This window comes from Schistocerca americana, chromosome 5, assembly GCF_021461395.2.
Source record: "Schistocerca americana isolate TAMUIC-IGC-003095 chromosome 5, iqSchAmer2.1, whole genome shotgun sequence".
NCBI lineage: Eukaryota > Metazoa > Arthropoda > Insecta > Orthoptera > Acrididae > Schistocerca > Schistocerca americana.
In genome coordinates, this window is record NC_060123.1 from 60,143,202 (window position 1) to 60,167,380 (window position 24,179).

At 41.8% G+C, this 24,179-nt stretch overlaps 1 protein-coding gene across 1 annotated transcript in view; it reads right to left on the reverse strand.

The window, feature by feature from the left end:
• Positions 1-24,179, reverse strand: part of LOC124615662 (protein madd-4) — a 514,315-nt gene that overhangs the window by 226,658 nt on the left and 263,478 nt on the right. Inside the window, exons 11-13 of the mRNA XM_047143690.1 lie at positions 18,864-18,892; positions 18,534-18,545; positions 6,752-6,847 (exon numbers count right to left, since the gene is read on the reverse strand). Coding sequence (XP_046999646.1) covers positions 6,752-6,847; positions 18,534-18,545; positions 18,864-18,892 — 137 coding nt within the window. The remainder of the gene's footprint in view (positions 1-6,751; positions 6,848-18,533; positions 18,546-18,863; positions 18,893-24,179) is intronic.

A 24,179-nucleotide genomic window follows, 5' to 3' on the forward strand; every position in this document is an offset into this window, starting at 1 on the left:
GGAATGTGGATGGGGTGTCCTCATGCTCACTCCACATCACAAAGATGTCATCAGTGAATCTGAACCATGTGAAAGATTTGAGACTAGGGGTAGTTAGAAGGAATTCCACCAGATGGCCTATGAATAGGTTGGCACAGGATGGTGCCATGTGGGTGCCCATGGCCATACCCTGGGTTTGTTTGTATGTGATGACTTCATGTTGTTGTGTCCCAGGTACAAACCACCAGATGGAAAGTCAGAATGAATTACAACTTAGAAAATTTATTCTGAGAATGAGGTGAAACATAACTCAGAGTAATCACTCATACTGAGGTCCTTAGCCAAAGTTCATCTCCCATAAACACTAACACAGTAACTACATCACACCTGAGAGGAAACCTGCTCCGTACTCCAGGAGGCCCACCAGATGACCCCCTTCTGGGACGCAATGATGCAACTTAATTACGTGGGGCTGCATCCTGATTGGCTACATTGACTCCAGTGGTATGTCTGCTGCTTGTGGTGCCCCCACTATGAGCACTTTGAAGTATGCAGTGCTGCTGCCACTGAAGCATTGACACAAGGTGCTCAAGAAGGCAGTGGCCACATCTTATGTGCGGCGACCGCGCTAAACAAATGCGCAACACAACACCTACCTACAAGCTAAGCTGCAACCTCTGCACTGCATTCTATGTGGGCATGGCAACCAACAAGCTGTCTGTCCACATGAACAGCCACTGACAAACAGTGGTCAAGAAAAAGCTGGACTGTCCAGTTGCTGAGCACACTGCTCAACACAACATTCATTGTTTTAATGACTATTCTGCAGGCTGTGCCACCTGGATCCTTCCTACTAACACTAGTTTTACAGAACTGTGCAGATGGGAACTCTCCCTGCAATGTATCCTACATTCTCATAACCTTCCTAGCCTCAACCTTTGTTAGTTATTGTCCTACACCCATCTATCCCCTCACCTATTACCACCCCAACATTACACAGCCCTCTGTTCCACTAATGAACCCACAGTCTTTTTACTTCTATCCTTTCCCACTTGCCCCCCCCCCCCTCCATCTAGCTGCCCTACCCATCTGTGTGTGAGCCGTGTCTGCTTTAGCATGTGTGTGTGTGTGTGTGTGTGTGTGTGTGTGTGTTGTCTAATACGGATGAAGGTCTTTTTGGCCATGGGCTTACTTCTCTGACAGTAATTTTGTTGACCCTATCTGCAGCTCAACATCTCCACTATATGGCGAGCAACAATCTATCCTTTTCATAATACTGGCATTATTCCATCCTGCATTTTCATTGTTTAAAAAGTATCAGAGTTTTACAAACTGTGCAAAAGTATTAACACCACTCAAAAAGATTAAGTACAGGACTTATTAAAAGACAGTACAAAAGATCATGAAGGTTTGTCCTTCTATTAAGTAGTTGTCATGAGAGGGAAATGTTAAAATGATGAGCCAGCATTAAGGGATGAACTTAGGATTATATTACAACACCCTAAGTACAGCACTCACAGGTTACGGTCAAGGTGTTGTCTTCTGTAATGAAAGTGTTTAAATGACAAAATATATGATTTTTTTCTAATTAATTGTTTTTATTTTTGAAGTCAGCCACCTTTCTCATTTTTGACTAGCTTAGTATAATAACTTTTTTTTAACCTCCATTTTTTCATTATTGTTGCAAATTTAGAAAGTACACTGACAGAAATGGAAAGTGTTGGACCATGAAGCACCAGTCCAATATTTATCTAGCTTTATAGAGATGTTCATCATACAAACAAATAAAAAATGGTAAATGAATAAACTTTCATTTCATTTGGAGCTAATGTTGATCATTAACATCAATATGAGGTATGACTGCCACAGACACAAATATATTCTTGTAATTATGTGAATTGAATTGGGGAAAATGGAAAATTTTTGGCACACCTTGACTAACAGAAGAGATTGATTGATGCATCTGAAGTATCAAGGAATTCCCGATTTGGTAATGGAGGGAAATGTGAGGGGTAAAATTTGTGGAGGGAGACCAAGGCTGGTTCAAATGGACACAGGTTATAGTAGTTATTCAGAGACAAAGAGGTCTGCACAGAATAGACTAAGGTGGAGAGCTGGATCAAACTGGTCCTCTGAATGAAGACCATGACAAGAACAATAATAATAATGGTTTTCAAGCAAACAGGCTCTGAATGTCATCTTGATGAATTTTTAGCCATGACTAAAACACACACCGTGGCATTTCATGAAGACTGCTAGCTGGAGATTGCTATAAAAGTGTATATCTCAAGAATAACTGCTTCCTGTACTTTCCGTCAGTTCATCTACAGACTCATTGGTATCAACCATATCACCACAAACATAAATCAGACTATTCCACCATCTTTTGGGTGTGATTATTTCTTCACACAATATTTTGGTTGATAACTATACAGCCATTTCCAAGGTGAGTCAGTGACAGAATTAAAACCACTTGACACAATACTGTGGAGTAAATGTATGGGCATCAGGGATAAGACTGTCAGAAACAAGGGTGTTAGTCACAGACAAAACTTTATGCATCAAAGAACCACACAACTGAACCTTTTTTCCCCTCTGTAACTCTGTGGCCTTTAGGAAGACTGTGTAACCTGGTAGGCACAGATCTGTATCCCTCCAGTCTGTTGGTAACATCCCTGGGTAGAGAGCTGGATTTCAGAAGTGAAGCAATTGTTTCATGTCTGCATTCTCAAAGGAATTATTTTTCTGAGTCCTCGCTGCCTGGCATTCCATCATGTGCCATCTGTTTTAATAATTAACCACATAAATCATAAGCTTCATGAATTTGCTGACTTGGTGCTTGCTGTGTTATATGCTTAGACACGTAAAGTTTTATCTAATGCTCTTGTTGCTGACAGTTGTATCTCTGAACAAATGCATTTTCTCCACAGTACTGTATCTAGTAGTTTTAATTCTGTCATCAACTGATCTTGAAGACAGCTCCACAGTTATCAGCAGAAATATCAAAAGCAGCAATAATACCATCTTGACTGCACACCCAAAAGATGATGGAATATTCTATCTGCCAGAAAAACTTCAAGAAATACAAGAAATGAGAATTGCTACTGAGCACCACAGTATGCTACCCAATATCCCAGCTGACTCTGGCTCTACACCAAGTAAATCTGTGGTTTGGTGCCAGCAATAAACAACAGTTTGTAACTCAAGATCTCAAACTAATTTTCAGTAATCTGTTCCTGATGATTTGTGGTGACACTCAGCCTGTAAACTTTGGCCAGATTTCAGCTGTTGTCATCCATCTACGAAAGATTTTAATAAGTGATGCAACACTTTTTTTTCTCAGCCAATACCAGTCAAAAAAAATCTGGAATTTGAAATACTTCAGTTTTAGCCCCTATAGTTCCATGAAGTTCAGATAAATGACAGCACAATGTGCAGCCTTCAAAATGGAATCTGTAACAGAAGTGGATTCCAGGGAGATGGCTGTCACTGAGTTTCTTTTGGCAGAAAACCAGAGTGTCACAGATATTCACAGGCATTTGCAGAATGTCTGTGGAGACCTGGGAGAGAACAGAAGCATGTTAAGTCATTGAGCAAGACATCTGTCATCATCACAACAAGGCTGCGCAAACCTGGCCGATCTTCCAAGTGCCAACTGACCACACGCAGTTGTGACTCCAGCAATAATCAAACAGCTCACTGCTCAACTGGACATCTCTGTTGGCAGTGCTGACACACTTGTACACCAGATTGAGTACTCAGAAGTGTGTACCTGAATCTTGCACCTTCCGACATCCAACTCTTTGGCCCAATGGAATATGCACTCCACTGGAAGCAGTACACAGATGATGGGGAGGTTATTGATGTAGCAAGACTTTAGTGCTGACTTCGAGTTGTAGATTGGTACCATGCGGCCATGCAGGCATATGGGCTCTCCCAGTAAGGTGGCATGAGGCCACTGCAATGAACGGAGATTATGTTGGAAAATAGGATTTTGTAGCCAAAAGAGTGGGAAGTAATGTGGTGTATTGGAATCCTGAATAAAACCAAATTGCTTTCAGGAAAAAATTGTTGTGTTACTTATTGAATGCCCCTCATATTTATCAAGGTAAGGGAAATGATTCTACAATATTTTCATGATATAGTCTTTCTGGACAGTCCATGGCTACTTTTCTTGTCATACTTTTGTCTTGAGTCTGTCTTCTCTCCCCTTCATGACAATCCCTTCCATCTTCATATATGAAATACTTCTCTTTGAACAGAAAAACTCACATCTGTTTGAAGGAAATACATTCACACATGCCTATGAAACTAGACATAAATTGAAATACATGCTACCTTGTCACCGACTCACACTATATGAAAATACTCCATATTACATGGCTCTGAAGATCAGAAATAAGATAAGGTCAATATTTCGGGAATCCACATTGGAGACCATTGGCACATACCTAAAAAGCAAATGTTATTATAGTCTAGAAGAATTTCTAAATGAATAAAAAGCAATGTTATAGTTTAGAATAATTTATAAATAGGAATAGGGAGTAAAGATGCAAGTACAAATGGTATACTTTCGAAGCCATGTAGATACAAAGTATACACGTTCACTGTATATTCATGTTTATATATAGAATTATATGGCGGTTTGTATCCCATTCAGTACATCCATACTTCATATAGGAGTGTGAAGGCTATAGTAATGATTCAATGAGTTACGAAAAGATTTAAAATATAATGTTGTATTTTTATTATAATAAGCAATGTATGTATGACGTATTTCCTGCAGTATATAAAATACTGTAACAACTTAGGTTAAAGACTGATGAGTCACCAATGTTCTCAATCGAATGATTGTATAAAAACATGTTATGTGACAACAAAGTATCTTATCTTATCTCATTCTGCTGCCACTGCACTATGGCCAACTATCTGTGTGATCTGTTGGTATGATGATCCCATGTCCCTGATCCCAATGATTTGAACTTTCTCTGAAAGATGTTGATAAGCTGCAAGCTCATATCCTTTGACGATACTGTGTTGCAATCTACACGTGAAAAGTTACAGTAACATTAGACACATTGAACAGCCACTGTGTACTCTCATCATTCATTGCCTCTATGAATAGCTCATTTATGCAGTGAAAATGAGCTTGCAGAAGCATGAAATTTTAATCAAAATATACTGCAGGCATGGAAATACTGGAGTATCAGTTTGGTATCATTTGGCCTATATGTTCTTATGGTGTAACACTTTCCATTCCTGTCAGTGTATGTTCTGCATGTGTTTTTCACTGTCAGCTATTAAGGTATAATCATCCACAAATCTTAAGCAGTGTAGGAGAACTTTTTTCATTTTAACTGCAGGTGTTTTTTCTTCCTCACAGCATTTTCTACAAAGAGGTTAAATATGTATGATGATAATGAACATCCCTGTCTAACATATTTTCTAATTTTTGCTTTATGTTACTCTCCATTAATCTCTATTCTAAACTTTTTTTTAACATGTTTGATTTAGTTCTTCTACCTTTCTAAACTAAGTGTGCATTTTTAACATCATGGAAAATCTACTCCAGATAATGTATCATACAGATTTATAAAGAGGTATTTCAGTATTTGTAGTCCATAAAATTTCGGGCATGCAACCGCGCAAATAAAATTCCCTCCACTGATATTTCAGCTGCGTATCGTCCAGCCATACTCAGAATGAGTCACAAGACTGACGACAAGATGCCAAGTGCGGCCTTATATGCTCCACCACAGTGGTACTACACATGCGGATCACAGATGCTGGTCGGAGGCAGAGAAATACGTTTATACATGCGCCGCCTGTGCTGAAGGTGTACAGACATTCAATTCCCTTATCGATGTATGATTGGCGGCGGTGATGCCATGACAACTTCTATGCAGTTTAATTACCCCAAGAGCTGGATTCCATGCTTTGTCCAAATAAAAACCATTATCTCTATTTATTAAATTATTGGCTAATCTAATCTCTACAGCTTCCTTGAAGACAGAGGAGGTGGATGTTAAAATCTTCACATCACTGTAATTCATGGAATGCCCTGTATCAATACAATGTTCGGCCACAGCTGACTTGTTGGCTGTAATAAGCGTGTGTATCTTCGATACTCCGCACACCTCTCATGAACAGTGCTTATTGTTTGACCTATGTCAGACTTCTCACAATTTCCGCAAAGAATCTGATACACACCAGCTTTACGAAGCTGTAAATCATCCTTCACAGAGCCGAGTAAAGCTGCAATCTTTGTGGGGGGCCGGAAGATCCCCTTTGACAGTGTATCTCAAGAATATGACCTATCTTTGAGGAAAGAGAACCCACATAGGGCAAAAAAGCACTAGATCTGAAGGAATTACTATCTTCTTCCCCATCACATACCTGCATTTTAGGTTTTGCATTGAATGCTCTATGAATTTGTTGTGGAGAAAATCCATTTGATTTAAAAATGCTCTTTTTGCACATTGTCTTTATTGGATATACAGTGCGCCCGATGCACTAAGGTTTTAAGGACACCTATGGTCTGTGATAGGTGATGGCAGCTACTGGCATGAAGATATAGATTTGTGTGTGTTGGTTTGCGATACACGACATGTCGCGGCACTTCAGTTGGAGCTGTCCCAAAATTTGCAAGGCTGGTTCACTTTGTTAAGAATGTTGCTGTAAATAGAATTTTACATAGGGTTGGTTCTGCTATTGTCAGAGAAAGAATTTGTTTTACTCATCAGAAGTTGGACATTGTAGCCTTTATCAGTACCTCCTAAGCAGGAAGCGCTGCAGTGAGTGAAGCCTTGTGACTTCCACGAATATGGCCCAGACGATCCAGGAGCAACCTTCACTTTTATGTCTGGATCTCCATGGGAGATGTGAGATGTTGAAGCTGGGTCCCTCTGTGTGCCATCTCGAAGTGTATCATTCATGCTGCGGGGAACCAGTATACAAGAAAAATATAAAAAAGATAAATAGCATCCATATTTGCAATGAATATTCTCTCTTTCTGTACAAATTTAGCATGAAAGAAAACTAGGAACAAACTAAACATATGTTACAACACCAAATCCAGAAAGAGCCTGAAGTTCAAAAAGAAAAACAATTGAATATCATTATAGTGTTAGTAATATTTACATACTATATTATTTTTGAGACTGGAAATTAATTGTTCACAGGTAACTGTATTACAATTTTTAACAAATGGTGCAGTATGGAAATTTATTGAAGGATGTACAAAATCAAAAAGTTTTAACTCTTAGGCCCACTGTAAGAATTGGCAGAGAATTATAACAACAACTTGAAGAAAATCACATAACTTCCAAGGGTATTCTACATTTTTGGTATCTCCTGGACAGTAATGACTGTCGAAATAAATGAGAAGTGCTTTGGCAATAACCTGTCTGAAGAAGTCAGTTACTTGCATAAATTTAAGTCATTGTGATGTTTCATTCAAAGCATTAATGCATTTATGAGAAAACCATATAGGCAATTATCTTTCCTGTCAGCACCTCTGTAAAAAAGGAGGTAAGGGTATACTAGGTAATATTGTAATCAATTTTTAAGATCATTATCTATGCTTAAACAGACCACTATATTTCTTAAATGCATTAATGCATTTATGAAAAAACTATAGAGGCAATTATCTTTCCTGTCAGCACCTCTGTAAAAAAGTAGGTAAGGGTATACTTGGTAATATTGTAACTAATTTTTAAGATCATTATCTATGCTTGAACAGAGCACTATATTTCATTAATTCATTTATTTACCCAGTTCCATTGACTCCATTATGCAGAAAATTATTCTGGAATGTAGAAAAAGCCAAAGTGAAGCAGCAGTTAGAATCCAAGTTTAATAGTCAACTACTGATATTGTTCGACTGCTACAAACTAGCTGCACTTACTGTAGCTATTGCTCAGTTAATATCAACATGATCATATTGATAGTTACCATTCAACAACGCTGAATGTAAAATTCCCCTTTATTGATTAAAATGTTCAATGGCACTGAAAATAAGTACTTAGTTCAATAAACTGTAAAATAAATGTGTGAAACAGGGCTCGCTCAGTAAATATCATGAACATAATATTGTTGGGCTATAAGCTAAAACTAAGCATCCTCTTGAAACAATGGTAAAAAAAATTTCCTACTCCCTTTCAGGCAGTGCTGGGAATCACATACAAAGTCATCTTCTACATGTTTCACATCAGAGCCCTCCTTTTCGAAGATACACTATCCCTGGAAGAGTATGTCCCACTAATGGCAGAGAATGTTGTAATGGGTTCAGGCATTGAATCCTGGTGTTGCATGTCCATTCTATCCATTTCTTGCAACATTCTCAGCAGGTGTGGATCCAATGTTCAGTTCTGAAGGAAGGGGAGTCACAGTTTGCTACTGTCTCCCCCTCCCCTGCTACCCCCCTCCCCCCCCCCCCCCTTTCCTGCAATTATAAATTGCCATCACCCTTACTGTGCCACTGATGCCTGTGGCTTTAATAGCAATGTTAAAACATACAAAATGTTTTAATATAGTAATAATAATAATAGTTTATTTAGGTTAGTCCTTACTATATGTAAAAAATTGTAATATGTAGAAATATAGCATCTGGAAAGCATTCATCTGAAAATTTGAGAAGGACATTCATCAGACAATTAATTTAAGAACTGTAATAGCAATATATTCTGACAACTTTGACATTGTCATAAGTTATACAATATAAGACTGAAGAGCGCACTAACCATTATTAGTGTTTCAAAAAGCAGTATGGCTTGTAACTGGGCAGCAGACTAGGGCTATGTGAGTGTGTAATTGAGGGAAATATTGTTTCTTACTGTCATTCCGGGTACTTCAGAGTAGTCACTCTCCTTACTTTCCGTTCTATTGGAGGGTCTCTATATTTCTTTATTTCCTTATTCAGTTGCCTGTGCTCTGCTAATACTACCTGTAGACTCACAAAGTGTGTTGGGTTTGTTATTGACACCAGATACTGTCAGCCTGTGAATATATGCCATTGTGTGGCTGGAATGTTGTTAGTCAGGCCTCAAGGCAACCATGTGGCAGACACTCATATGAGCAAATGAGACATATCCTGTGTTAAATGCAGCTGGTAATTTCTATAACTCCTCATCATTTATGAGAGCCTTAATTTTCATGCTGCTTTACTCTCCAAAATTAGGTTGTGAAGTTTGGAAATCAATGCATGTAAAAATGTAAATTTTTTATTGTGATTCTTCCTTTGTTCCACTCACAAACAGAGCCAGTCTGCTTCAAATCCCAGTTCTCTAAATTTTCTCAATAGTGTTCCTAGAAAAGAACATTGTCTTTCTACCAGGGATTCCCACTTGACTTCACGAACTATCTCCATAACACTCCCATGCTGATTGACCCTACAGCTGGCACATCTAGCAGCCTGCTTCAGAATTCCTTCGTTGTCTTCCCTTAACCCACCCAACTTGATGGGGATCCCAAACTCTCAAGCTATACTTGAGGATGGCTCACACTTCACAGATGAACCACACTTTCCTAAAATTCTCCCAATAAACCAAAGTTGACCATTTGCCTTCCCTAATACCACCCTTACGTGCATGTTTCATTTTATGTCACTTTGCAGTGTTACACCCAGACATCTCATTGATGCGACCGTGTTGAGCAGTACGCTACTAATGCTGTATTTGAACATTACAGGATTGTTTTGCGTACATATCTGCATTAACTTATATTTTATATCTAAAAACAAAGATGATGTGACTTACCAAAAGAAAGCGCTGGCAGGTCAATAGACACACAAACAAACACAAACATACACACAAAATTCAAGCTTTCACAACCAACGGTTGCTTTCTCAGGAAAGAGGGAAGGAGAGGGAAAGACGAAAGGATGTGGGTTTTAAGGGAGAAGGTAAGGGGTCATTCCAATCCCGGGAGCGGAAAGACTCATCTTAGGGGGAAAAAAGGACAGGTATACACTCGCACACACACACACACATATCCATTCACACATATATATTTTTCTACATTTAGAGACAGCTGTCATTCACCACACCAATTAGAAATTTTAGCTAAGTTGTCTTCTATCCTCTTACAGTCACTCAATGATGACACTTTCCCATACACCACAGCTACAGACTGCTGCACGCCCTTTCCATCAGATAATTTATGTATACAGAAAACAACAGCAGTGCTACCACACTTCCCTAGGGCACTGCTGATGATACCCTTGTCACTGATGAACACTCGCCATCAAGGACAACATACTAGGTTTTATTACTCAAGAAGTTTTTGAGACACTTACATATCTAGGAACCTACTTCATATATTCGTACCTTTGTGAACAGTCTGCTATATGCACAGTGGGGCACTATTTCCAACATTTTCCAGAAATCTTGGAATACAGAATCTGACTGTTGCTCCTCATCCATGGTTCAAGGGATATCATGTGAGAAAAGAGCAAGCTGTGTTTCGCATGAACAGTGCTTTCTAAATCCATGCTCAACTGTGGACAGAAGCTCCTCTGTCTCAATAAAATTCTTTATATTCAAAATGAGAAAATAACTTCAATTTCTATTATTTACCCCATTTCCTTAAATGGCACAAAATGCATATACTATATTTATAGATTTATTTATTCCTATTCAAGAATTCATCTATGGTAGAGGAGTTGTCAAGGAGATATTATTTCAGTTTATTTTTGAAGCTATTACTGCTGTCTGTCAGAGATTTTATTTCGTCTCGTAATTTGTCGAATTTTTTTTACAGCAGCATATTTTATCCCTTTTCTGTGCCAAAGATAGGTTGAGTAAAGGATAGTGTAAGTCTTTCTTTTTTCTGGTATTATAATCATGAATGTCGCTGTTGTTTTTAAACTGGTCCATGTTGTTGAGAACAAATTTCATTAGTGAGTAAATGTACTGTGAGGCTGTTGTTAGAATTTCCAAATGCCTACAAGATGTGTGACTATGAACCCCACACATTATTTTAACCACTTTCTTTTGAGCAGTGAATACTTTTTGTCTAAATGTTGAGTTACCCCAAAATATTATTCCGTATGACATCAGAGAGTTAAAGTATGCAAAGTACGTTAGCTCACTAATTTCTATATCCTCAAAATTGGCAATTATTCTGATTGCAAAAATTACTAAAACTAATCACTTTAGACAATCCAAAATATGAATTTTCCAATTAAGATTCTCATCTATGTGTACACCCAAGAACTTAGTATGCTCTACCCTGTCTACTGTGTTATATTTATTGAAGGAACTGTACCTTTTGCAGCAGAAAATTGGATGTACTGTGTTTTTTCAAAGTTTAGAGCAAGCCCATTTGCAGAAAACCAATTAATGACTTTTCCAAAGACCTTATTTGTATCATTTTCAATTGGAGTTTCTTTTACTGGATTAATAATGATGCTTGTATTATCAGCAAACAGACTGTCAGTTCAGCTTCCTGTTTCAGATAGAAAGGGAGGTCGTTCACATATATCAAGAACAGAAGGGGACCCATGATTGAACCCTGTGGAACACCTAATATAATTTCACCCCAGTTAGATGAAGTGGCAAACTTATTAAAATCAGAATGAGATTTTCACTCTGCAGCGGAGTGTGCGCTGATATGAAACTTCCTGGCAGATTAAAACTGTGTGCCCGACCGAGACTCGAACTCGGGACCTTTGCCTTTCGCGGGCAAGTGCTCTACCATCTGAGCTACCGAAGCACGACTCACGACCGGTACTCACAGCTTTACTTCTGCCAGTACCTCGTCTCCTACCTTCCAAACTTTACAGAAGCTCTCCTGCGAAACTTGCAGAACTAGCACTCCTGAAAGAAAGGATATTGCGGAGACATGGCTTAGCCACAGCCTGGGGGATGTTTCCAGAATGAGATTTTCACTCTGCAGCGGAGTGTGCGCTGATATGAAACTTCCTGGCAGATTAAAACTGTGTGCCCGACCGAGACTCGAACTCGGGACCTTTGCCTTTCGCGGGCAAGTGCTCTACCATCTGAGCTACCGAAGCACGACTCACGACCGGTACTCACAGCTTTACTTCTGCCAGTACCTCGTCTCCTACCTTCCAAACTTTACAGAAGCTCTCCTGCGAAACTTGCAGAACTAGCACTCCTGAAAGAAAGGATATTGCGGAGACATGGCTTAGCCACAGCCTGGGGGATGTTTCCAGAATGAGATTTTCACTCTGCAGCGGAGTGTGCGCTGATATGAAACTTCCTGGCAGATTAAAACTGTGTGCCCGACCGAGACTCGAACTCGGGACCTTTGCCTTTCGCGGGCAAGTGCTCTACCATCTGAGCTACCGAAGCACGACTCACGACCGGTACTCACAGCTTTACTTCTGCCAGTACCTCGTCTCCTACCTTCCAAACTTTACAGAAGCTCTCCTGCGAAACTTGCAGAACTAGCACTCCTGAAAGAAAGGATATTGCGGAGACATGGCTTAGCCACAGCCTGGGGGATGTTTCCAGAATGAGATTTTCACTCTGCAGCGGAGTGTGCGCTGATATGAAACTTCCTGGCAGATTAAAACTGTGTGCCCGACCGAGACTCGAACTCGGGACCTTTGCCTTTCGCGGGCAAGTGCTCTACCATCTGAGCTACCGAAGCACGACTCACGACCGGTACTCACAGCTTTACTTCTGCCAGTACCTCGTCTCCTACCTTCCAAACTTTACAGAAGCTCTCCTGCGAAACTTGCAGAACTAGCACTCCTGAAAGAAAGGATATTGCGGAGACATGGCTTAGCCACAGCCTGGGGGATGTTTCCAGAATGAGATTTTCACTCTGCAGCGGAGTGTGCGCTGATATGAAACTTCCTGGCAGATTAAAACTGTGTGCCCGACCGAGACTCGAACTCGGGACCTTTGCCTTTCGCGGGCAAGTGCTCTACCATCTGAGCTACCGAAGCACGACTCACGACCGGTACTCACAGCTTTACTTCTGCCAGTACCTCGTCTCCTACCTTCCAAACTTTACAGAAGCTCTCCTGCGAAACTTGCAGAACTAGCACTCCTGAAAGAAAGGATATTGCGGAGACATGGCTTAGCCACAGCCTGGGGGATGTTTCCAGAATGAGATTTTCACTCTGCAGCGGAGTGTGCGCTGATATGAAACTTCCTGGCAGATTAAAACTGTGTGCCCGACCGAGACTCGAACTCGGGACCTTTGCCTTTCGCGGGCAAGTGCTCTACCATCTGAGCTACCGAAGCACGACTCACGACCGGTACTCACAGCTTTACTTCTGCCAGTACCTCGTCTCCTACCTTCCAAACTTTACAGAAGCTCTCCTGCGAAACTTGCAGAACTAGCACTCCTGAAAGAAAGGATATTGCGGAGACATGGCTTAGCCACAGCCTGGGGGATGTTTCCAGAATGAGATTTTCACTCTGCAGCGGAGTGTGCGCTGATATGAAACTTCCTGGCAGATTAAAACTGTGTGCCCGACCGAGACTCGAACTCGGGACCTTTGCCTTTCGCGGGCAAGTGCTCTACCATCTGAGCTACCGAAGCACGACTCACGACCGGTACTCACAGCTTTACTTCTGCCAGTACCTCGTCTCCTACCTTCCAAACTTTACAGAAGCTCTCCTGCGAAACTTGCAGAACTAGCACTCCTGAAAGAAAGGATATTGCGGAGACATGGCTTAGCCACAGCCTGGGGGATGTTTCCAGAATGAGATTTTCACTCTGCAGCGGAGTGTGCGCTGATATGAAACTTCCTGGCAGATTAAAACTGTGTGCCCGACCGAGACTCGAACTCGGGACCTTTGCCTTTCGCGGGCAAGTGCTCTACCATCTGAGCTACCGAAGCACGACTCACGACCGGTACTCACAGCTTTACTTCTGCCAGTACCTCGTCTCCTACCTTCCAAACTTTACAGAAGCTCTCCTGCGAAACTTGCAGAACTAGCACTCCTGAAAGAAAGGATATTGCGGAGACATGGCTTAGCCACAGCCTGGGGGATGTTTCCAGAATGAGATTTTCACTCTGCAGCGGAGTGTGCGCTGATATGAAACTTCCTGGCAGATTAAAACTGTGTGCCCGACCGAGACTCGAACTCGGGACCTTTGCCTTTCGCGGGCAAGTGCTCTACCATCTGAGCTACCGAAGCACGACTCACGACCGGTACTCACAGCTTTACTTCTGCCAGTACCTCGTCTCCTACCTTCCAAACTTTACAGAAGCTCTCCTGCGAAACTTGCAGAACTAGCACTCCTGAAAGAAAGGATATTGCGGAGACATGGCTTAGCCACAGCCTGGGGGATGTTTCCAGAATGAGATTTTCACTCTGCAGCGGAGTGTGCGCAGATATGAAACTTCCTGGCAGATTAAAACTGTGTGCCCGACCGAGACTCGAACTCGGGACCTTTGCCTTTCGCGGGCAAGTGCTCTACCATCTGAGCTACCGAAGCACGACTCACGACCGGTACTCACAGCTTTACTTCTGCCAGTACCTCGTCTCCTACCTTCCAAACTTTACAGAAGCTCTCCTGCGAAACTTGCAGAACTAGCACTCCTGAAAGAAAGGATATTGCGGAGACATGGCTTAGCCACAGCCTGGGGGATGTTTCCAGAATGAGATTTTCACTCTGCAGCGGAGTGTGCGCTGATATGAAACTTCCTGGCAGATTAAAACTGTGTGCCCGACCGAGACTCGAACTCGGGACCTTTGCCTTTCGCGGGCAAGTGCTCTACCATCTGAGCTACCGAAGCACGACTCACGACCGGTACTCACAGCTTTACTTCTGCCAGTACCTCGTCTCCTACCTTCCAAACTTTACAGAAGCTCTCCTGCGAAACTTGCAGAACTAGCACTCCTGAAAGAAAGGATATTGCGGAGACATGGCTTAGCCACAGCCTGGGGGATGTTTCCAGAATGAGATTTTCACTCTGCAGCGGAGTGTGCGCTGATATGAAACTTCCTGGCAGATTAAAACTGTGTGCCCGACCGAGACTCGAACTCGGGACCTTTGCCTTTCGCGGGCAAGTGCTCTACCATCTGAGCTACCGAAGCACGACTCACGACCGGTACTCACAGCTTTACTTCTGCCAGTACCTCGTCTCCTACCTTCCAAACTTTACAGAAGCTCTCCTGCGAAACTTGCAGAACTAGCACTCCTGAAAGAAAGGATATTGCGGAGACATGGCTTAGCCACAGCCTGGGGGATGTTTCCAGAATGAGATTTTCACTCTGCAGTGGAGTGTGCGCTGATATGAAACTTCCTGGCAGATTAAAACTGTGTGCCCGACCGAGACTCGAACTCGGGACCTTTGCCTTTCGCGGGCAAGTGCTCTACCATCTGAGCTACCGAAGCACGACTCACGACCGGTACTCACAGCTTTACTTCTGCCAGTACCTCGTCTCCTACCTTCCAAACTTTACAGAAGCTCTCCTGCGAAACTTGCAGAACTAGCACTCCTGAAAGAAAGGATATTGCGGAGACATGGCTTAGCCACAGCCTGGGGGATGTTTCCAGAATGAGATTTTCACTCTGCAGCGGAGTGTGCGCTGATATGAAACTTCCTGGCAGATTAAAACTGTGTGCCCGACCGAGACTCGAACTCGGGACCTTTGCCTTTCGCGGGCAAGTGCTCTACCATCTGAGCTACCGAAGCACGACTCACGACCGGTACTCACAGCTTTACTTCTGCCAGTACCTCGTCTCCTACCTTCCAAATTTTACAGAAGCTCTCCTGCGAAACTTGCAGAACTAGCACTCCTGAAAGAAAGGATATTGCGGAGACATGGCTTAGCCACAGCCTGGGGGATGTTTCCAGAATGAGATTTTCACTCTGCAGCGGAGTGTGCGCTGATATGAAACTTCCTGGCAGATTAAAACTGTGTGCCTGACCGAGACTCGAACTCGGGACCTTTGCCTTTCGCGGGCAAGTGCTCTACCATCTGAGCTACCGAAGCACGACTCACGACCGGTACTCACAGCTTTACTTCTGCCAGTACCTCGTCTCCTACCTTCCAAACTTTACAGAAGCTCTCCTGCGAAACTTGCAGAACTAGCACTCCTGAAAGAAAGGATATTGCGGAGACATGGCTTAGCCACAGCCTGGGGGATGTTTCCAGAATGAGATTTTCACTCTGCAGCGGAGTGTGCGCTGATATGAAACTTCCTGGCAGATTAAAACTGTGTGCCCGACCGAGACTCGAACTCGGGACCTTTGCCTTTCGCGGGCAAGTGCTCTACCATCTGAGCTACCGAAGCACGACTCACGACCGGTACTCACAGCTTTACTTCTGCCAGTACCTCGTCTCCTACCTTCCAAACTTTACAGAAGCTCTCCTGCGAAACTTGCAGAACTAGCACTCCTGAAAGAAAGGATATTGCGGAGACATGGCTTAGCCACAGCCTGGGGGATGTTTCCAGAATGAGATTTTCACTCTGCAGCGGAGTGTGCGCTGATATGAAACTTCCTGGCAGATTAAAACTGTGTGCCCGACCGAGACTCGAACTCGGGACCTTTGCCTTTCGCGGGCAAGTGCTCTACCATCTGAGCTACCGAAGCACGACTCACGACCGGTACTCACAGCTTTACTTCTGCCAGTACCTCGTCTCCTACCTTCCAAACTTTACAGAAGCTCTCCTGCGAAACTTGCAGAACTAGCACTCCTGAAAGAAAGGATATTGCGGAGACATGGCTTAGCCACAGCCTGGGGGATGTTTCCAGAATGAGATTTTCACTCTGCAGCGGAGTGTGCGCTGATATGAAACTTCCTGGCAGATTAAAACTGTGTGCCCGACCGAGACTCGAACTCGGGACCTTTGCCTTTCGCGGGCAAGTGCTCTACCATCTGAGCTACCGAAGCACGACTCACGACCGGTACTCACAGCTTTACTTCTGCCAGTACCTCGTCTCCTACCTTCCAAACTTTACAGAAGCTCTCCTGCGAAACTTGCAGAACTAGCACTCCTGAAAGAAAGGATATTGCGGAGACATGGCTTAGCCACAGCCTGGGGGATGTTTCCAGAATGAGATTTTCACTCTGCAGCGGAGTGTGCGCTGATATGAAACTTCCTGGCAGATTAAAACTGTGTGCCCGACCGAGACTCGAACTCGGGACCTTTGCCTTTCGCGGGCAAGTGCTCTACCATCTGAGCTACCGAAGCACGACTCACGACCGGTACTCACAGCTTTACTTCTGCCAGTACCTCGTCTCCTACCTTCCAAATTTTACAGAAGCTCTCCTGCGAAACTTGCAGAACTTATTAAAATCACTTGATCCCTATAAGGAAATTTTTTGCTACCTGTTCTGTAGGTACGACTTAAACCACTCATATGCTATTTCATTTATGCCATAGAACTGTAACTTCTGTAACATAATGTCATGGTTCACACAATCAAATGCTTTGGACAAGTCACAGAAAATTCCTATTGGTGACATTTTACTATTTAAAGACTCTATTACGCGGACAGTGAAACTGTATATTGCTGTCTCAGTGGAACAGCATTAACTAGTAAACAAGGGCTCTAAAATGCATACCTTAAAAGCAACCAACACTTTTTTCAGTAGAGGAGATGTGTCTCAGAGTAACGATGATGAACAAGTGCTCATAGCCCTTAAGTTGTATTTGTTAGAGGCCACGTTTACAGGGCTTCTTTTCTTTTTTGGTCCATACTATCACATCTCAAAATATGGAAAGCAAAGAGCTTGCAGTGGAAGAGATTTGTTTCACAGTACTGAAAATGAAGAAGTGCTCACAGCTCTTAAGGTATGCATTTTAGAGCCCATGTTTACTAGACTTTTTTGCTTTGAATAATCATTCCTGTCCAATCACCAAATATTGACAATTCCTTTAGGGACACCCTAACAGCTCAAGTTCTTTGTATCAGAATGGTAAGCACAGTACAGAGATGCACTAGATGGTGGAAACTCCTAGTATTTAGAAACAAATACAAGGAAAGGAAAAAACCCTAGACATAATAAGAATGATGGTGAACTTGATTTTTCAATATTGCCACCTGGGGATGGCATATTTGCAGTGACAAGAACTCCCCTCGACCTAGTCTGGAAACAGATTTCCTGCGCCATTTCCCTGCACATCCCCAATTCTCTCACCAACCCCAAGAGCCAGCCAAAACAGAGTCCTACCTAAGTCACCCAATACCACCCCAGACTGGAACAACTGAGCCATACCCTTCTCATGGTTTTGATTATCTATCATTATCCCTTGAAATGAGGGACATCCTACTCAAGATCCTTCCCACTTGATTTCAATAGATGCTTCACAACCTGGGCCATCTGGATCCTCCTCTTCACCACCAGATTTTCTGAACTACCTAGATGGGAGTTACTCTTACAAATATTCTCTGCTCCCAGAATTATCCTTGCATCAATATACGGTAACCTATTGTCCCCATACCCTCCATCGAGCAGTTTCAGCCCCCTTATACTATCACCTCCTCCCTTTCCACATTCCACCACCCTCTTTGGGTGCTGCCCCCTGCCAATGTACCCACCAATCCTTTCCCCTACCCTGCTCCTCTCCTTTTCCACTCCTCTCCCTTTCTGCACCCTGGTTCCTCTTTCCCACACATCCCACTTCCTGACACAGCGCCTGGTAGTCCGTAGTCCCTGCATGCCCCACCTAACAGTGCTCTTCTCTCCCCCAACCTGTATCCTGCTATCGCTCCCCCTTCCCACCCCGTTCCAGATTGCTACTCACGTGACAGTTGTATTCTGATTGGAGCTGTTGGTGGTAGCAATCATGTGTGCGCAAGGTGTGCTTGCCTGTGTGAATGTGAGTGTGTGTGCATATTATTTGCCAAAGAAGGATTTGGCTGCAAGCTATAATATGTAACAGTCTTTTTGTTGTACCTGTCTGCAACTCAACAGGTTATCTTTATGGTGAGCAGTAATCTACCCTTTTCATAATGTTGTTCATATTCCAGCCTGGAGTTCCCATTGTTTAATTTTCATTTATTTATGATTTGTTTTCTGTACATAAGCATAAGGTGGTAATAATTATCTCTCATGGTAATTGTAATACAGTAGTTGAAGATACTTGCAGTAGGTGATATCAATCAATGTTAATGGGAAATCGTTAGTGGGGAGGCTTGTGTGCCTCAGCGATACAGATGGCCGTACCGTAGGTGCAACCACAACGGAGGGGTATCTGTTGAGAGGCCAGACAAACGTGTGGTTCCTGAAGAGGGGCAGCAGCCTTTTCAGTAGTTGCAGGGGCAACAGTCTGGATGATTGACTGATCTGGCCTTGTAACACTAACCAAAACAGCCTTGCTGTGCTGGTACTGCAAATGGCTGAAAGCAAGGGGAAAATACAGCCGTAATTTTTCCCAAGGGCATGCAGCTTTACTGTATGGTTAAATGATGATGGCATCCTCTTGGGTAAAATATTCCGGAGGTAAAATTGGATCTCTGGGCGGGGACTACTCAAGAGGATGTCGTTATCAGGAGAAAGAAAACTGGCGTTCTACGGATCAGAGCATGGAATGTCAGATCCCTTAATTGGGCAGGTAGGTTAGAAAATTTAAAAAGGGAAATGGATAGGTTAAAGTTAGAAATAGTGGGAATTAGTGAAGTTCGGTGGCAGGAGGAACAAGACTTTTGGTCAGGTGAATACAGGGATATGAATACAAAATCAAATAGAGGTAATGCAGGAGTAGGTTTAATAATGAATAAAAAAATAGGAGTGTGGGTAAGCTACTACAAACAGCATAGTGAACGCATTATTGTGGCTAAGATAAACACGAAGCCCATGCCTACTACAGTAGAAGAAGAATGGGTAGCTCTGAGGGATGAAGTAGTGAAGGCAGCAGAGGATCAAGAATTTAAAAGACGAGGGCTAGTAGAAATCCTTGGGTAACAGAAGAAATTTAATTGATGAAATTAATTGATGAAAGGAGAAAATATAAAAAAAACAGTAAATGAAACAGGCAAAAAGGAATACAAACGTCTCAAAAATGAGATCAACAGGAAGTGCAAAATGGCTAAGCAGGGATGGCTAGAGGACAAATGTAAGGATGTAGAGGCTTATCTCACTAGCGGCAATATAGATACTGCCTACAGGAAAATTAAAGAGACCTTTGGAGAAAAGAGAGCCACTTGTATGAATATTAAGAGCTCAGATGGAAATCCAGTTCTAAGCAAAGAAGGGAAAGCAGAAAGGTGGAAGGCGTATATAGAGGGTCTATACAAGGGCGATGTGCTTGAGGACAATATTATAGAAATGGAAGAGGATGTACATGAAGATGAAATGGGAGATACGATACTGCATGAAGAGTTTGACAGAGCACTGAAAGACCTACGTGAAAACAAGGCCCCGAGAGTAGACAACATTCCATTAGAACTACTGACGGCCTAGGGACAGCCAGTCCTGACAAAACTCAACCATCTGGTGAGCAAGATATATGAGACAGGCGAAATACCCTCAGACTTCAAGAAGAATATAATAATTCCAATCCCAAAGAAAGCAGGTGTTGACAGATGTGAAAATTACCGAACTATCAGTTTAATAAGTCACAGCTGCAAAATACTAACACGAATTCTTTACAGACGAATGGAAAAAGTGGTAGAAGCCAACATCGGGAAGATCAGTTTGGGTTCCGTAGAAATGGTGGAACAAGTGAGGCAATACTTACCTTACAACTTATCTTCGAAGAAAGATTAAGGAAAGGCAAATCTATATTTCTAGCATTTGTAGACTTAGAGAAAGCTTTTGACAATGTTGACTGGAATACTCTCTTTCAAATTCTAAAGGTGGCAGGGTTAAAATACAGGGAGCAAAAGGCTATTTACAATTTGTACAGAAACCAGATGGCAGTTATAAGAGTCGAGGGGCACGAAAGGGAAGCAGTGGTTGGGAAGGGAGTGAGACAGGGTTGTAGCCTCTCCCCAATGTTATTCAATCTGTATATTGAGCAAGCAGTAAAGGAAACAAAAGAAAAGTTCGGTGTAGGCCATAAAATGCATGGAGAAGAAATATAAACTTTGAGGTCCGCTGATGACATTGTAATTCTGTCAGAGACAGCAAAGGACTTGAAAGAGCAGTTGAACAGAATGGACAGTGTCTTGAAAGGAGGATATAAGATGAACATCAACAAAAGCAAAACGAGGATAATGGAATGTAGTCGAATTAAGTCAGGTGATGCTGAGGGAATTAGATTAGGAAATGAGACACTTAAAGTAGTAAATGAGTTTTGCTATTTGGGGAGCAAAATAACTGATGATGGTCGAAGTAGAGAGGATATAAAATGTAGACTGGCAATGGCAAGGAAAGCGTTTCTGAAGAAGAGAAATTTGTTAACATCGAATATAGATTTAAGTGTCAGGAAGTCATGTCTGAAAGTATTTATATGGAGTGTAGCCATGTATAGAAGTGAAACATGGACGATAAATAGTTTGGACAAGAAGGGAATAGATGTTTTCAAAATGTGGTGTTACAGAAGAATGCTGAAGATTAGATGGGTAGATCACATAACTAATGAGGAGGTATTGAATAGAATTGGGGAGAAGAGGAGTTTGTGGCACAACTTGACTAGAAGAAGGGATCGGTTGGTAGGACATGTTCTGAGGCATCAGGGGATCACAAATTTAGCATTTGGAGGGCAGTATGGAGGGTAAAAATCGCAGAGGGAGACCAAGAGATGAATACACTAAGCAGATACAGAAGGATGTAGGTTGCATTAAGTACTGGGAGATGAAGAAACTTGCACAGGATAGAGTAGCATGGAGAGCTGCATCAAACCAGTCTCAGAACTGAAGACCACAACAACAACAACAACAACAACAACAACATGGAAACATTGGTGAAAACCGGGTTCTCAAAGTGAAAAAAAAAAAAAAAAAAAGGATTTGATGAACTTTATTGTTTTGCTGGTATATGTCTTCTTCTAATGCCTTGGGTGAAAAATTAGCAATCCATGGTCCAGAGATGTACTTTCAACAGTCAAGTTTTCCACAGCATTGTGTCCCAGCTGTACTTTGTATTACTGTTGAGAACACTTTACTTCAGCGACAAGTCAGCCTATACTGAAGAATACATTTATTTCACATTAAGAACATTGCTGGTAAAGTTCAAAGGGACTTCACAGTGAAAATTAAAAGAAACATCAATGACAAAAACCTACAGTAGCTGAATGTGTATTATCTTTTTTAAAAATTATTCCATCCAAACGAAGGTTTTAAGGCTGCTTAGAACTCCAGCCCATTACGGTTTCTCTGGATTCACAACCGTATGATAACTGCATGTTGTAGGAACTGGTGCAACATAAATAAGCTACAAGAGACAGTGAATGAAAGAGAAATCTGATTTCTGTCAACTAATGCCCTGCTGTGTGATGCCAAGAGAATATTCTATATTCATCTCCTGCACCACCACAGACATGCCTGAGATGGAAAACACTGCCAGGAATACTGGTAGAAGGAATAAAATAAGCTGGTAACTGCAGGTTGTTGATAAAAATGCAAATATACTGTAGACCACTTGGCTCAATCAGATAAATATGTAAGACTGTGAGGTGCTACAGAAAGTTTATTTTTCCCATTCTGAAGCTATGCATTTTAATTTCTCTGGACAGCAACAGGGCAAAATACAGTAGTTGAATTTTGTCTGTCCATGGTAATGGAAAAGAGAAAAGCTGATGGAGAAACACTCTGCTAATGAAACTTCCCCACTATTTACCAAGGAGCATTTTTGAAATGTTTTATGAGAAAAAAGATCAAAGAAAAGTGTGCATTTGCATCCACATGTGTTTGTGTGTGTGTGTGTGTGTGTGTGTGTGTGTGTGTGTGTGTACCCTAACTTGACAAAGGATTTACTCTGTAAGCTACCACAGTTTTTGTGTTGATGATGTCTAACCTTCGATTAATTGCCACAGTAAAATTGTCTACAAAGACTGAAGTAGGCAGTGGGGTGTGGAATAAACTAATACTTTTAAATATTTCACCACAGACAGAAATCCAAGGGATTAAAGTCAGTTGAATTTGGAGCCTACAATACTGGACCTCATCAACCAATACTCACTCATTAGGTCTTGTTAGGTGCTTTTGTACAACATGTAGGAAATGGGTGCTGCCACAGCAGCATAAACCATGTCTGGGTCTTTTGGCCAGGCTGACACTACCCAACAGCACAGGTACTTTTCTGTGCAGAAACTGACGGTAAACAGCACCTATTACTTTGTCTAGTAAAGTGTATGGTCTTCTGAGTCTGTCACTCACAATTTCTGCAAACACACTGGTACTAAAGCAAGCCTGATGCCTCACTTCCATGCTTAATAAAGATTTGCAAAGGCCCATATTTGGTTATTATGGTAATTTATTATCCCACAGTGTGTGAATTCCACATCACCTGTAAATAAAATGTACGATATGAAATGTAGATGTTGAATGATCTGTCTTAGAACCCATTGGCAGAACTGTTATTTGGCATGATAGGCTTGAACCATGAGAACTGATACACACTATAAATGTGAATAACGCAATTGCTTACGCACACTAGACCATTCAAGAGTGTGATTTATGTCTTCAGTTCTTCACACATATGCTTTAGGACCATGTTTTACTCATTGCATCACTTGCTTCTCATTATCTGGTGTTGTCCTTATCCCATGACTGCAGTAACTGGAACAATCTTTTGAAGATTTCTTCGGATGGAGTGCAATGTTGAGGATGTAATATGGCATACATGACACGTTTGTCAATCAACACTGTTGGCTGAAAATATGTCCCTTACTTAGGAACATCATTTGATTGTGTCAGCAAGCCCATATTACTTGATAAGCTGTAGAACCTCAGTATTAGAGGAACTGGCTATGATTTAATAAAATTGTATATGAGCAACAGGAAACAATTTGTGTTGCTTAAAACAAACAGAGGTCTTTCAAACCCCAAAACTACTGATATCAAGTGTGGAGTGCCTCAATGCTGCACATTTTTTCTCAGGCAGCGTATGTTCACAGAAGTGATCAAGCCTGTAATTATCAGTGACTAAAATGTACAACACAAAACAAAGAGTAATGCAACTACCCTCAAACAAAATAATGCTTTTACCACAGTTCAGCATAGTGTTATTGTGCCACTTTGTCATTGCATTCAGTGAAACTACTCACAAGTTGCTTCATAGTCAACTCTTCACAGTAAACCTAATTATACTGCTGTTTATCACTGTTAATATAGAATTAACACAGCCTTAAAAACAAATCCCAGGCAGAATTGAG